At 34.8% G+C, this 15,490-nt stretch overlaps 1 protein-coding gene across 1 annotated transcript in view; it reads right to left on the bottom strand.

Annotated features, from left to right (window-relative positions):
* Positions 1-243: 243 nt before the first annotated feature.
* LOC106463231 overlaps positions 244-15,490 on the bottom strand; it is a 22,297-nt gene continuing 7,050 nt past the window's right edge. Inside the window, exons 2-7 of the mRNA XM_022390679.1 lie at positions 6,462-6,602; positions 4,764-4,831; positions 3,939-4,040; positions 2,746-2,772; positions 2,339-2,389; positions 244-482 (exon numbers count right to left, since the gene is read on the bottom strand). Coding sequence (XP_022246387.1) covers positions 408-482; positions 2,339-2,389; positions 2,746-2,772; positions 3,939-4,040; positions 4,764-4,831; positions 6,462-6,576 — 438 coding nt within the window. The 5' untranslated portion in view covers positions 6,577-6,602 and the 3' untranslated portion in view covers positions 244-407. The remainder of the gene's footprint in view (positions 483-2,338; positions 2,390-2,745; positions 2,773-3,938; positions 4,041-4,763; positions 4,832-6,461; positions 6,603-15,490) is intronic.

Genomic DNA, 15,490 nt, shown 5'->3' with positions numbered 1-15,490 from the left:
AACTGATGCAGTTGTTTTTACCCAAAGTGTAATTCATGCATTACGTTTTTACCCAAAGTGTAATTAATACATTATATTTTGTTTTTTACCAAAAGTGTAATTGATACATTACGTTTCGTTTTTACCAAAAGTGTAATTGATACATTATGTTTCGTTTTTACCTAAAGTTTGTGAAACACGAAATTTTAAAATACAACGTGGATTTTTTTGGTTCATTCACCGGTTGTTTAAGAACACAATATATTTATCGTTCGTAATATAATTTATTCTAGTTTACATTGGTACAGAAAGAACAACCTTCACCACGGTGTTTTATACAGAAAGAACAACTGGATTTACGAAACTTTTATCAAAGATAATAAATATGTAGTTTATAAGAAAACACTTGGAATTAAAATATTTACAGATCAGCGACTATAAACGGAGAACTGGACAGATAGCGTGTCTCGTGTTACAGTTAAAGGATCCATGATCTGACGTTTCTGGAAGCAAAAACAATGAAATGATGTTAATAGACAGAAGCGAACTACGTATTAAAAAAAAGAAAGAAAAATAAATCCGTGTAAGTAAACTAACTACTCATAAAAAAATTCATAACGAGCTCTCGGTAAATTAACCTATGAGACCTTTTTATTACACATATTTTTGTGCGCCAGCATTATCAAGCGCACGTATACCCGATTCGAATTTTATTAGTCATCGGGTTTTCTACCAGCCTACCCTCAAATTGAAAGTCTTTTAGGCAGGATTAGAGTAAAATAATCTGAGATATTTTTTTTCTTTTCCGTTTTATTAGCTATATTTTTGTGCACCAGCAATACCAAGTGTGGGGCACACGTATACCTGTTTCGATTTTATTACTCATCAGGTTTTCTACCAGCCTACCCTTAAATTGAAATTATTTTAGGCAGGATTAGAGTAAATTAATCTATGAGACCTTGGGCGTGATCAAATTCATCAATCGAAAGGGTTTGACCTCCTGAGTCCAAAAACTGTAATTAGACCCCAAATCGGTCAAGAGATGACGGAGCTATGAGCTAAAAGTTTGTACTTGTAAAACTCAGAGTAATTCTATGAGTCGCTATGCCCCTGCTAAAAATAACTTAAAATACATAAAATAAAGCTGACAAAAATAAGTCGAACTGCTTCTAGTTCCAGAAATTGATTCGTGTTCGAAACTTCTATATAGGAAGATCGACCTCTTCCTGAAATATAAGAGCAGAATATATAATTATATATGTTTGATGTATTTCATACCAATATCATTATTGGAAAACACTTACCGTGAATTTATTCATCGCTGGACAGTTTTATCCTTTGATTTTTAGGCAGGGCTGATAAAATAAAATAAAAAATCACATGTTAACCTTATTAAACCTTACATTGTAAATGATAATTCGATCAAAATAGGTCGCAGAAACGGATTCGGGAGGGGGGTCTGCCCACTTTCAATAGGAATCAAAGGAAAAATTAAAAGATAAACAAAGAGAACAGAGATGGAAGTAGTAGATAGATTATTTATTCGTTTTGTAGGAACATTTATGCTCCTATATGGTCCAACTACAATGTAGGCTCATCTTTTGGATGGTATAAAAAAGTATCGGTCATTCAGACTTCTTATTGTTAACTTGGATATGAGAATTGGCTGGTGTAAGCAATTGGTTCTAGAGAGATTTAAAATTTCAAAAAAGTCTTCAGCCCACCCACCCCCTCACTCTTTCTCTTTTAGGTGATTCTCCGAGATCCATTCACTTTTATCCCCTACCCCTACACACACACTTTTGAAATTATTGGATCCGCTCCTGGGTTGGCTTTGGATTTGTTTTATTAATTCAACAAAAGAGGATGATGCGACTTTTAGTTGTACTAAAAGTAGAATTCAGTTGATTAACTTGAGAGTTTCAAACAATAGTTGATTAACTTGAGAGTTACAAACAATGGTTGATTAACTTGAGAGTTTTTCAAACAATAGTTGATTAACTTGAGAGTTTTCAAACAATAGTTGATTAACTTGAGAGTTTTCAAACAATAATTGATTAACTTGAGAGTTTTCAAACGATAAATGATTATATGAACTACTGTTTCTGTTTTTTATTTAGTCTCAGCTAATTAGAAACAGCATGTCGTTTTTCCGTTTCTTTTAGAATTTACGTGGTCTACTATGTAATCATTATTTGTAGTCTTACCTGTAAATTTAGACCCTTTTGTAGAGATGCAATATTCACTTCACCATTAATGTAATCGTTATTTGTAGTCTTACCTGTAAATTTAGACCCTTTTGTAGAGATGCAATATTCACTTCACCATTAATGTAATCGTTATTATATTGTAGTCTTACCTGTAAATTTAGACCCTTTTGTAGAGATGCAATATTCACTTCACCATTAGCCTAAAGATAAAAAAAAACAATTTCTTATTATTTGTTGTTGTATAGATGTCAATTATCTGTACTGTTGTTGTTGTTATTGTTGAGATATTAACATATATGTACTTCTGTTGTTAACATATTGACTTATCTACGTTATCATTTGTAATAAGTTATACAATGCACTTACACATCAACTGAGAAACTGAAAGAGACTTAAAAACATATTTTTTCTGGAAACAAACTTGTTTAAATAATCAAATAGTTAGATCCTCAATGTTACATAATTTTCTCGATATTTTCTGCTGTAACATTTACTCCTATGATAGCGACTCTTGAAACAAAAAACAAAACTGAAACTGTTTGTTTTCTATACTTACTAGTTTCTCTGTGACACAAACAAACATCTGAAACAAAGACAAAAAATAGTTAGAAACATATTTCATATATTTTATAACATACAGTATTTCAATGTTAAGAAAATAGTTTGATTATTCAAATAAAAGATAATTCACATAAATCAGTTTACTTACATATCAATTTATCTTACTATCATACTGTGACGACACACTTTCTAATTAAAAATAAATAAATAAAAATGAAGGCAAGAATTTTAAGACAAACGAAGTTGATGTTATGGTGTATAACGTCTAAGCTGGTGGTGAAACATGACCTGACGTTCGGTAGTTTATGTAATATTACATCACAATAGAAATGATATAATTTTTCATCTTATCTTTATTGGTCCAGTACGGCAAGGAAAGAGACGTGTGATTCAAATAATTTCAATCTAATTTAATTCTGTATTACCCATAGTTATTTTTCGATGTGTGAACTTTATATAAAGGATCGTACGTGATAATCATAATGTTAGTTGTTTTGTGTAGTTTTATGTTTAATAACAAAGTTGCCCTCCCCCCAGTGGCACAGCGGCATGTCTGCGGACTTACAACGCTAGAATCTGGGTTTCGATATCTGTGGTGGGCAGAGCACAGATAGCCCATTGTGTTGTTTGTGCTTAATTACAAACAAATAACAAACTTTCCGAGTAAAATATCTAACAATAATCTGTCTCGGGCTTGATAGCAAACTTTCCGAGTAAAATCTCTAACAATAATCTGTCTCGGGCCTAATACCAAACTTTCCGAGTAAAATCTCTAACAATAATCTGTCTCGGGCTTGATAGCAAACTTTCCGAGTAAAATCTCTAACAATAATCTGTCTCGGGCTTAATAGCAAACTTTCCGAGTAAAATCTCTAACAATAATCTGTCTCGAAATCACTGCAATGTTAAAAGAGAAATGGCGACAGTTACAATCAGAATCAATCAATCACTGTTGGACAAATAAGGAAAACGTGCGCTTTGTCACTGCAGACCTTGCGATGTCTGAACTTCCACTACTGTTTCTCGTCACGAGAGGTGGTACCTGTCACCACGCGCATTCGTACGTCCTCGCTAAGTTGGTTCAGAAACATATTATTGTCATTGTCGTCAACTTGGAAGAGAAAGAAATAAAAAAAAAAGAATTTCCAGCACTGGAAGTTATTTTAAAGTTAAAAAAAAAATACTTACCTCTTTCAACTTGTTGTTATCACTACACATCTGTTTGATATACTGTAGTGGTTCAGCACCAGGAAACTTGGTGGCGCTGCAGTTTTCCCATGCTTGTGCAAGCTAGATGTAAATATACCACAAATAACGATTAGCAGTGCATATATGTTTATATACATACATGCATCAATATCCATTTTAAATAATACATTATAAACACACACTTATATAAAAAATACTCTTTTCTTAGAATATAAACGTAAAGGTACTATCAGTAAATAGATATAGACGTTATCAGATCTACCTTTAGTATGGAGTGAATGTCGAGTAGTATGTTTTAAAACGAACTTAAAGAGTTGACTATTTAAAACGAACTTAAAGAGTTGACTGTTTAAAACGAATTGGTTTTAAACAGCCGACTCTTCAAGTTGATTTTAAACAGTCAACTCTTCAAGTTGGTTTTAAACAGTCAACTTATTAAATTGGTTTTAAACAGTCAACTCTTCAAGTTGATTTTAAACAGTCAACTCTTCAAGTTGGTTTTAAACAGTCAACTCTTTACGTTGGTCTTATACAGTCAGCTCTTTAAGTTCGTTTTAAACAGTCGACTCTTTAAGTTCGTCTTAAACAGTCGACTGTTTAAATTCGTTTTAAACAGTCAACTCTTTAAATTCGTTTTAAACAGTCAACTCTTTAAGTTTAAAGAGTTGACTGTTTAAAACCAACTTGAAGAGTTGACTGTTTAAAATCAACTTGAAGAGTCGGCTGTTTAAAACCAATTTAAAGAGTTGACTGTTTAAAACCAACTTAAAGTGCCGATTGTTTAAAATGATTCCACGCCCATACCTGACTTGGAAGGTTGTTCTTAACACAATTTAGCCTCCGTTGTCTAGTGATGTCGGTAGTTTTTGAGTCTGTAAAGATAAAAATGATCACTACATTATTGATCAACATAAATAACACCGGATAATATGTTGAAAACTAAACATAATTATGTATCCATTTGTATGTTACCCTAATATGGTGCTAATAGGTTTTTAGTTTCTTGTTAGTCATGTAGACGTGAATAATATGTTATCGGGATTTTAATTATTCGTCACTCACATAAATTACCTCTTCAGCCCACGCGGAACATCGGGACACTGTATTGTGTTACAGTAAACGGATACATTATTATATCTCCATTTTCTGTAAATCGGCAGAATATATTCTTACAGCTAAGTTTTGAACTTACATTTCCACTCCACTCTCTCTCTTTGCACATAATGTAAATCAATAAGAAGTATATAGATAGACAGACAAATAGATACAGCCAGATAAATAAATAAATAGATAGACAGACAAATAGATAGATAAACAGACAGGCAGATAAATAGATAGGCAGACAGGCAAACAGATAGATAGATAAATAGATAGACAGAAAACAGATAGATAGATAAATAGATAGACAGGCAGACAGAAATAGATAGATAGACAGACAAACAGATAGGTAGATAAATAGATAGACAGACAAAAAGATAGGTAGATAACTAGATAGACAGACAACAGATAGGCAGACAGATAGATAGACAGACAAACAGATAGGTAGATAAATAGATAGACAGACAAACAGATAGGCAGACATATAGATAGACAGACAAACAGATAGGTAGATAAATAGATAGACAGACAAACAGATAGGTAGACAGATAGATAGACAGACAAACAGATAGGCAGACAGATAGATAGACAGACAAACAAACAAATAGATAAACAGACAGACAGATAGATAAATAGATATAAAAATATAGATAAATAGGTAGATAGATAAACAGACAGGCAGACAGATAGATAGATAGATAGATAGACAGCTAGATACACATAACCGTTATATCCATATATACATAATATCTATGAACAATGTTACATACTCACACATATTTAAAATAGATGATATATTTAAATAACGATTTATTTTGTTCATAATTACCAATATCAAACCGATAATTATAAAATGTTGGACGGATTAATTAATACAGTATATAACGTAGTAATCATTATATATATATACATGTGTACACAACACATAAGAAAAGGAAAATAGACATAATAAAATAATTCTGAATGTTCACAATATGTTTCTATAAGCTAGACATACAGATATAGATAGATAGATAGGTAAGTAGATGGATAAATAGATAGATAGACATACAGATATAGATAGATAGGTAAGTAGATGGATAAATAGATAGATAGACAGATATAGATAGATAGGTAAGTAGATGGATAAATAGATAGATAGACAGACAGATATAGATAGATAGGTAAGTAGATGGATAAATAGATAGATAGATAGACAGATATAGATAGATAGGTAAGTAGATGGATAAATAGGTAGATAGACAGACAGATACAGATAGATAGGTAAGTAGATGGATAAATAAACAGATAGACAGATACAGAGAGATAACTGGCTAGATGCTCAAAATTACAGGAAACCACTATTTCATCAGTTACTGGTTTACAAATTTCTAGCTTGCGATGTCTAAATTGTGAACTACTTACTGCAGAACAGTTGTTTAAATTTTGGAGAGCCTTGGTTCTTCTGATTTCTTGCTGAAGTGGCGCCGAGAATTATCATCATCATCATCATCAGGATCTTAATAGCTGATGTTTCCATGTTGCTTGGTATACAAACTGTTTTCTCTACTAAAACAGGATTCTTAATGTACGTTCTACACTTCAGCCGCTGAAGGTGTGGAAAGCTCGTAGTTGGGTTCATTTATATAGCCAAGATTAATCACGATTCACAATATTTTCATTCAAACTTTTTCGCAGAAAACGTGTACTCATTTTATTTTTATTGAATATCCAAAATTTTGAGAAGAAATTCGTACACACATGATATTTGGTCACTTCGGTAAATAATATGTTATCAATAAAAACCACCTACTTCTCGAAAGAACTACCTCTGTAAAGCTGCTAAACAATTCAAGGTCTTTCCTATGTAAACGAGCACTACTAAGCCATTGTTTATAAACTCTACGCTGATGTCATGTGAAATTGACTTAGCAATGTGTGACAAGTCAGCGATTCTGCTGAAATTGAGTCAATTGAAATGACGTGGAAATTGATTAGGTCGTGTTTACCGTGTGAGCAACGTGGCAGGTGAGCTATACAAGTTGCATACAGTCCAGAAACACACACACATAGCAAAACTTTTGGTATTAAGTTGTCTTTTGTTAACAAAAGATGCTTATAACCTTCAAAGTCATATGTAGGCCTAGCATTCAGGCAAAAAGAAAAATTGCTTCATTCAGCTAATGCTTAACTCCTTAAAGTCATTGGCCACCCCCTCTCAAAAAAGGGAGGTTAATTTATTTTGGTCATTGGACATGCTCCCCTCTCCAGTGGCTCAGCGGTAAGTAAAGTTTTAGAACGCTAAAACAAACGGGTTTCAGTACCCCTGGTGGACACAGCACAGATAGCCCATTGTGGAGCTTTGCGCCTAACAACAAACAAACCGTTGGGCATAGGACAATTTTTATACATATGTCGTACTGTACGTATAACATAGAGAGACACTAATATACTTCGAAAAATCACTTTGACAACATTAAAACTTTGTCAAAAGTCCAAACTTTTAGGAGTATGTACTTGGAATCTATAGTGAATCAAAATTTTAAATATTTTATTTAAAAACAAGTAGGGCCCCCAGTGTGTCAGTGCAGTTTTACGGACTTTCAATGCTTATAACACTCAAATCTAAGGTTCTACTTTTTGCGTTGGAGAGAACGCTGGTAGCCAGCCTGTTGCGTGGTTTTTCTCTAAAATAAACAAATCAAACAAAAGGTGCAACATTTTAAAAAATACACCTAAACTAGACACAGACGTGACTGCATCATTTTAGATTTAAAATAAAAAAAGATAAATTAATGAACAAATAATACTTGTTCTGGTCATAATTTTGGTTTTGATACCTACAAGGACTTGTTTAAACTAAATGTTCAGAACTTTTTCTTGGGTGCTTTAAAAAAAATCCACATTTTGGACTTTATTTTAATGCAAAGCCTCATATACGCTGTCTACGTTCTGTTTACCACGGGGAATCGAACCCCGAATTTTAGCGTTGGAATGGCGTAAACTTACCACTGATCCATTGGGGACTTGACTTTAAGATAAGTAATAGACTAGAATTATTCCTATAACTTCATCAGGGGAGTGTGAGGAGGAAAAAAATGTAAACATCCCGTTGACAACGACTGGACAAAGGATGACTTCGGAGTGAAATTTTTGTTTTCCTTCTCGTATCATCAATCAATACAAGAACTTTACAAGAATGAACGCCACACGTCTTGTGGCAAATGGCGAATAACTGATCACATCTACACTGTCAAAAGTGACCGGTGCGTTTGTCCACTTTTTCCGGAACGGAGGAGTTAGTACTTCTATACCTAGTCTCTGACAGCTCGAGCAACCGGTGAAAAGACTGCAAACAAACCTGGTAGCGATTGTATAAAACCTTTTTCTATGCGGTTCCGTCCAATGTTTAACACCTGACTGCGTTTTAACTCCCAAATTTGAACCATGAAAGATAAATTCACAAACTACAACAATATATTAGTAGGCCTATACCGCAAACACCATTAACGTATGTATTTAGTCGTCGTATTATTAGTGTTGTTGCATTGTCTCCTAGCGTTTATCTGTATTCTGAAAGTGTGGACGTTTACATAGCACTGTTCAATCATTCTCTATGTCCACTGCAATGAAGGGGGGAGGTCAAATACTTTAGAAAGATCAGTTACAATGGTGATTCTATTAGCCCCCCCCCCCCTATCAGCTGTTGGAACAGGTATACGTAAGCTTAAAATAGCCTAGTCGTAAGTGATGAAAAACTAACGTAGTTTTTAATGTTTTGTAAGGAACCTACTATGCCGAACTATTAATTCAAAAGAAAACAACAACTTTAACAATAGACAAATTCTAGTTTTAATAATTACAACGTTTCGGTCTATAATACCGGGTAGCTTTGCGCTCTAGAACAAATAAACAAAACATAGATTGAAACAAAAACATATATATATATGTCTATTATATTGTTATACAGTACCGATTTGATCGCTTATATACAATTGATGTAATTTATAACATTAGAACTGTTTACTTATATATATATATATATTGCATTTATTACCTGCTTTTATTTTGTTTGCAGAAAGTTGTAGTGGACTATTTTAGGTGTGAGGCGGAGGTGTTTATTGTTGGAGTACAAGTGCAATGTTTAACAAGATACTCTATGACTAACTAAAGCAACTTATGTAAATATGTAGATAACAACTCTCTAGTTAGTATAACCCTATAAATAAAGACCCACACTATAGTTAGTTGGAAACCAGTACAAAACAACCCATATAGATAAAGACCCAAAGTCCAGTTAGCTGGAAAGCATAGCAAAGTAACCACAGCTAAATAACCCACTCTCTCTTTAGCAGGAAACCGGTACAAAACAACCCATATATAAAAAAGACCCACACTATAGTTAGCTGGAAAGCATAGCAAAGTAACCACAGCTAAATAAGTAGAGACATGATTTTATTAGATGGATACTGGCAGGGAACTTTGTTTGTTTGTTTGTTTGTAATTAAGCACAAAGCTACACAATGGGCTATCTGTGCTCTGCCCACCACGGGTATCGAAACCAGGATTCTAGCATTGTAAGTCCGCAGACATACCGCTGTGCCACTGGGGGGCGGCAGGAAAGAACCCAAATAAAGAAATATCCATTGGCTAGTTAGGTAAAGTTTGTTTGTTTGTTTTGGAATTTCGCGCAAAGCTACACGAGGGCTATCTGCGCTAGCCGTCCCTAATTTAGCAGTGTAAGACTAGAGGGAAGGCAGCTAGTCATCACCACCCACCGCTAACTCTTGGGCTACTCTTTTACCAACGAATAGTGGGATTGACCGTCACATAATAACGCCCCCACGGCTGAAAGGGCGAGCATGTTTGGTGTGATGCGGATTCGAACCAGCGACCCTCAGATTGTGAGGTTAGGTAAAGAGCAGGATAAACTTAGGAGATCGAAAACTGGAAAGTAAAAGTAAAGCATGGAAGCTAAGAAGAACGTATAGCTTATGTTGAAACCAGCAGAACACTACTAGGAAGGATGTAACATGAAATTCAATCTGAAGTGGTCCTATCTTGGAAGGGCAAGTGAAAATAAAGTTTTATTTCCTTGTTGTGCAGAAATATGAGGAAAGTATATTGGTTAGGAAGGATGATAATTGAAATCCGACATGAGAATCAAGCGAAATATAAGCGATGAAGATTAGTAAAGAGAGTTAACATCCTCAGGTGTCCGCTGGTGGCTCAGCAGTAAGCTTGGAGGCTTACAACGGTAAAATTTGGGATTCGATACCTGCGTTTGACGGAGCGCATATAGTCCACTGTGTAGTTTTGCGCTAAAAAAATAAACAACCAAGCGTTTTTTTGTGGAGTGAAAATTAAGGGGAGAAAAAGAATGATATATATGAAAACTGTATTTAATATCACATTATCTTATTGATAGTATTAAATATAAACAACAGAGGGCTTACATTCTGGTTGGCTGAATGTATATGTATTTGTGATATGTATTATTATTTTTGATTTTTTTGCTGTTAAGTGAAAAGATACACAATGGGCTTTATGTACTCTGAACATTGTGGGTATCGAAACCCAAATTTAACATTATAGCCCCTCACATGTACCGTTGAGGCATCAAGGGGATAAGAATGATACGTGAAAGGGAGAAATAAGATAAATAAAGACTAAAGGACCAATGATAATTATAGACAAGATATATGCAAATAAAAATTCAAAATGACGTTTTGTTTTAAGATACATACTGTTGGAGTTATTTCTTTGAAGACGAAGAAATAAAATAACAAACTAATAGTTAAAATAGAAATAAGATTTCTTCATATTCAGTCGTTATATGTGCTCAGGATAACGGCTTCGTTGCTTAGCTTGTTTTTCGGCTATATAAACAAACTTTACATCAATTTCAGCAGGGTAATTTGTCTACAATAAGATGCTTCGAGTAAAAAAGTAAAACAAAAGACAGCTGATAATTAAAGTTGGTTTTTTATGTCGCGTACGTAATCTTCAAAACAATGGCCACTTCCATAACCATGATACATCACCTGAACTGTCGGGAGCAGGTGCAAAACTTACTACAATTGACAAGATTGTTAAATGTAGCACGACAACTGAAATAAAAAGTAACTTGGACGCCCTCTAGCGGAGTGTAAAATACCCCATTTGCAGACTTTGTTTGCATGCGTTTATTATTTTATATTAAATGCAATAGTTACTTTACCGAGGTAAGACTCGTGTCCTTGGCCTACTGTTGGAAAAATCTAGCCTTATCTCAACTTTTTTTTCTTTTTAAACCCCGCACGTGCCTAATCATGTGCACACAACGAATGGTGCACGTGCTGAGCTAAACTAATCACCTGTCGTCTAGGCATGCTCGAACTTGTTGATATTGAAGACAAGGATACTTATCAATTTTCGAAATACCTAAAAAAAAGCGATTTTAAGAGAACTTTAAGCTTTGAAAAACTATTCTTTCTTTAAACGTTAATATATATTACGTTCTCAGATGGCAGCACTGCTGTTTGGTTTTTAATTTTCCAGTTCATAAACATAAAAAAAAACAAAAAAACTACAATACTGATCAAGTATCAGCAAATTTAATGCAGAATCAGAAAACGACCATGATGCCCGAGTGAAGAAGAAAGAGGTAAGCGTTTCAGTCATCTGATAAGTTACATAAAAATATAGAAATTATCTATACAAAAACTAACTGGAACGTAAAAAAGTAACTTAGCACGTGATGCGTTACACCGCGTTGACTGCGGGAACTGTGTTAACTTAAACTTCTCACACTGTTGACGAGACAAGAATCTCCTGGATTCCATGCTATATATCTGTCTCTGTATATAAACATATATAGATAGAACACCGAGCGGGAATATTTGTTACACATTGTGCTGAAGAAACTACGGAATTTATGTGCCCCGTTTTATAAGGACCCCCCCCCCTCCCCTTCATGCCCCAAATATAAGATATGCACGTGCATATTGGATGTATTTTATAAGTTTTTGTAAGGAAAAAAATATTTAGCATAAACTAGAAAAAAAAATCCACGAGATGGTGAGATCCGTGTCTAAATGCCTTTATGTGTTGAAAATAAAAATACTATTGAGGGTCAAAGGTCATGAGAGAATTTGGTTACTCACTTCTCACTGGAAAGAGTAAAAAAAAATCGTAATAATTTTTAGTTAATTTTTATGTAAATAGGTATCAGTCATTTGGGTTGTTTTGAAACTTTCCCACGCAAGGGCTATCTTTGCATAACCTTACTTAATTTTGTCTGACCGAACAGTGGGATTTGACCGCTACTGTTATAAACTATCCACGACTCTAAAGTGCAGAGCGCGTTTTCGTGGCAACGTCCGGGCACGCTAACAACTTGGCCACGCCCGACCCCTATCACTTGTAACAAGTTCCAGCGATTTAGGTTTTCATTCCAAGTATCGTTTAGTTATATATATTCGAAAGTAGCTATTGTAATCTGTTGACTGTGGTTGTTCCTTTCTTGTGTTGCTAATCTTACCAGATTCGGGCAAACAAATTGTGGGCTCTTTTTTTTTTTGCCAGGCCAGTGGTTAGCTGGACTGTAGATCCCGTTATTACCAGTAATAAAATATTACACTGCGCTTCACACTTTGAGACCGTGATTGCGTCATAAGACCGACGGTCAAACCGCATTTTTCAGTCTAATAAGAGTAGTCCAAGAACTGTTGGCGGGTGGTGTTGACTAGCTGCCTTCCATTTAGAGTTTAGACCATCACTTCAAAATTAGGGACGACTAGCGCAGATATTTATTATCTTGTTGGTTTACACGACATCGTACAAAATAATTTTCCTATGTCTGTCTACACAAGTGAGTTTTATCGGTCTCATTTCTGCATGACCTCTTGACCAAGTTGTACGTGATAGATTTTTCAAAGTTAAACTATTAGCCTTAACCAACAAACAGGAATAGAGGGCGCCCTATACCTGTATCTTAAACAATAGGGGTAACATCCGATGGATGCTAAGTAGTTCCGGGGGCGTCCCCCAATCATGTAGGAAGCACATTAAAAAAAAGACAAAAATGAAAATGTTCATCATTAGGGTCACAAAGAGTTAGTGTTACCAGTTAGAAAATGTTCACTCACTAGGGTAACAAAGAGTTAGTGTTACCAGTTAGAATATGTTCACTCACTAGGGTAACAAAGAGTTAGTGTTACCAGTTAGAATATGTTCACTCACTAGGGTAACAAAGAGTTAGTGTTACCAGTTAGAATATGTTCACTCACTAGGGTAACAAAGAGTTAGTGTTACCAGTTAGAAAATGTTCACTCACTAGGGTAACAAAGAGTTAGTGTTACCAGTTAGAATATGTTCACTCACTAGGGTAACAAAGAGTTAGTGTTACCAGGTAGAATATTTCTTTACTTAGCTTGTAAATATTTACACAACACGTAGTTTCTATGAATCGTGGAATGAAATATCGATTTAACTTTAGTAGGACACATGTTTCTAGCAAAATAAAATAAAAACTGATTACTTAAAATAAATTATTTTAGTTGTCATCTACAAAATGCCAGACGACAAATATAGGGTGCTAGAGGGCTTACAGGTTATAACCCTATACCTCCGATATTTTTAGGATTTCTATTATACATAAATTAGCATAAATATTAAACCAATTTTACTCAAATTGTTAACTTTTTCTGCTTTCTGTATTCGGAAGCTGTCTAAGTGGGGTTTAAAGACAATATTCGGGATAAAGAACAATCTGCGACTCCTGTTTTCCCGGAGTGTTTATCTAATTTATAGCTTATTTTTTACAACAAATCTCGTATTTTTCTCTTTCGAACCTATAAAGACATGCAATGTTTAATTTCACTGAAACGCGTCCGCCGCTAGTGTACTGGCTAGTGGCACAGCGGCGAGTCTGCGGAGTTATAACGGGTTTATATACCCGCGGTGGGCTCGGCACAGATAGTCCATTGAGTAGCTTAGCTCTTAACAACAAACAAACAAGCGACATAATTGTGTTCTTTCAGCAACTTTATAATTTGAAATACATGCACAAATAACATTTTATAAACTGTACGATCACTAAATATTGGGATCTCATTTCTCGCTGTCCTTCTTACTAGGCTGATTTCGTGAGGTGCTTGGTATTTTCAATCTGGACGACACAATATACGACTAAACGACCAGGTCAGATATCCCAACGGTTCAGATATAGCCGGCCCTAATTTTGAACCATACTGACGAGAAGGAGGGTGGCCAACCAGTCAGCAGCAGGCACCCACTGCCACAGTGGTTTTATCCTGCTAAAAGGACAGATCAAAAACCTCAAAGTTGAGCTGCACCCGTTCTTAATTTAGAGCTGCTGACCACGGGAGAGTATCTAGTCACCAGCACTCACCACCAACACGACTACTCTTAATCGAATAGCAGTGTTTGACTGTCACTTTTATAATACGTCCACAGCTAAAAGTGCAGGGTATGCAAAATGGCATGTCATATAATTAAACTTTCGATATTATTATCTGCAGCCCGGCATGCTAGTCACTAGGCCACACCCGGTCGATTACATAAGAAGAAAAACCTACCACTTTAGGCGTTCTATTATAAGTAAACAAAACATCGAATTCTGATTGTGTTATAAAACATTTCACAACCGCAAGTCATGAATGAAATATATGTTAGTCGCTAATAAAACATGAAAAAGTGACTTCATTTTCAAGTCTGATTGTTTGATGACCGCTTGTCAGTGGAAAGTGTGGAACAGGTGTTGAACTGGGTGTGCAGTATGAGTACAGCAGAAAGTTATGACTTTTCCAAGGGGGATATAATTCATAGCAGAAAGTATGAGAACACTTGCTAAAAAATGTGAAATCCTAATATAGAGTATACACTATTTCCAGTAGGGGACAAGCGTAGTAATTTGTGATCTTTTCTTGAAGTATTATGTTGGTGCAGTACAGAGACAAGCGTAGTAATTTGTGATATTTTCTTGAAGTATTATGTTGGTGCAGTACAGAGACAAGCGTAGTAATTTGTGATCTTTTCTTGAAGTATTATATTGGTGCAGTACAGGGATAAGTGTAGTAATATGTGATCTTTTCTTGAAGTATTGTGTTGGTGCAGTACAGGGACAAGCGTAGTAATTTGTGACATTTTCTTAAAGTATTATGTTGGTGCAGTACAGAGACAAGCGTAGTAATTTGTGATCTTTTCTTGAAGTATTATATTGGTGCAGTACAGGGATAAGTATAGTAATATGTGATCTTTTCTTGAAGTATTGTGTTGGTGCAGTACAGGGACAAGCGTAGTAATTTGTGATATTTTCTTAAAGTATTATGTTGGTGCAGTACAGAGACAAGCGTAGTAATATGTGATCTTTTCTTGAAGTATTATTCCTGGTTCAGTACAGGGACAAGCGTAGTAATATGTGATCTTTTCTTGAAGTATTATTCCTGGTT

This window comes from Limulus polyphemus, unplaced genomic scaffold (genome assembly GCF_000517525.1).
Source record: "Limulus polyphemus unplaced genomic scaffold, Limulus_polyphemus-2.1.2 Scaffold1355, whole genome shotgun sequence".
Lineage (NCBI taxonomy): Eukaryota > Metazoa > Arthropoda > Merostomata > Xiphosura > Limulidae > Limulus > Limulus polyphemus.
Note: the sequence above shows the minus strand (reverse complement) of the source record. Positions and strands in the feature narration are given on the sequence as shown.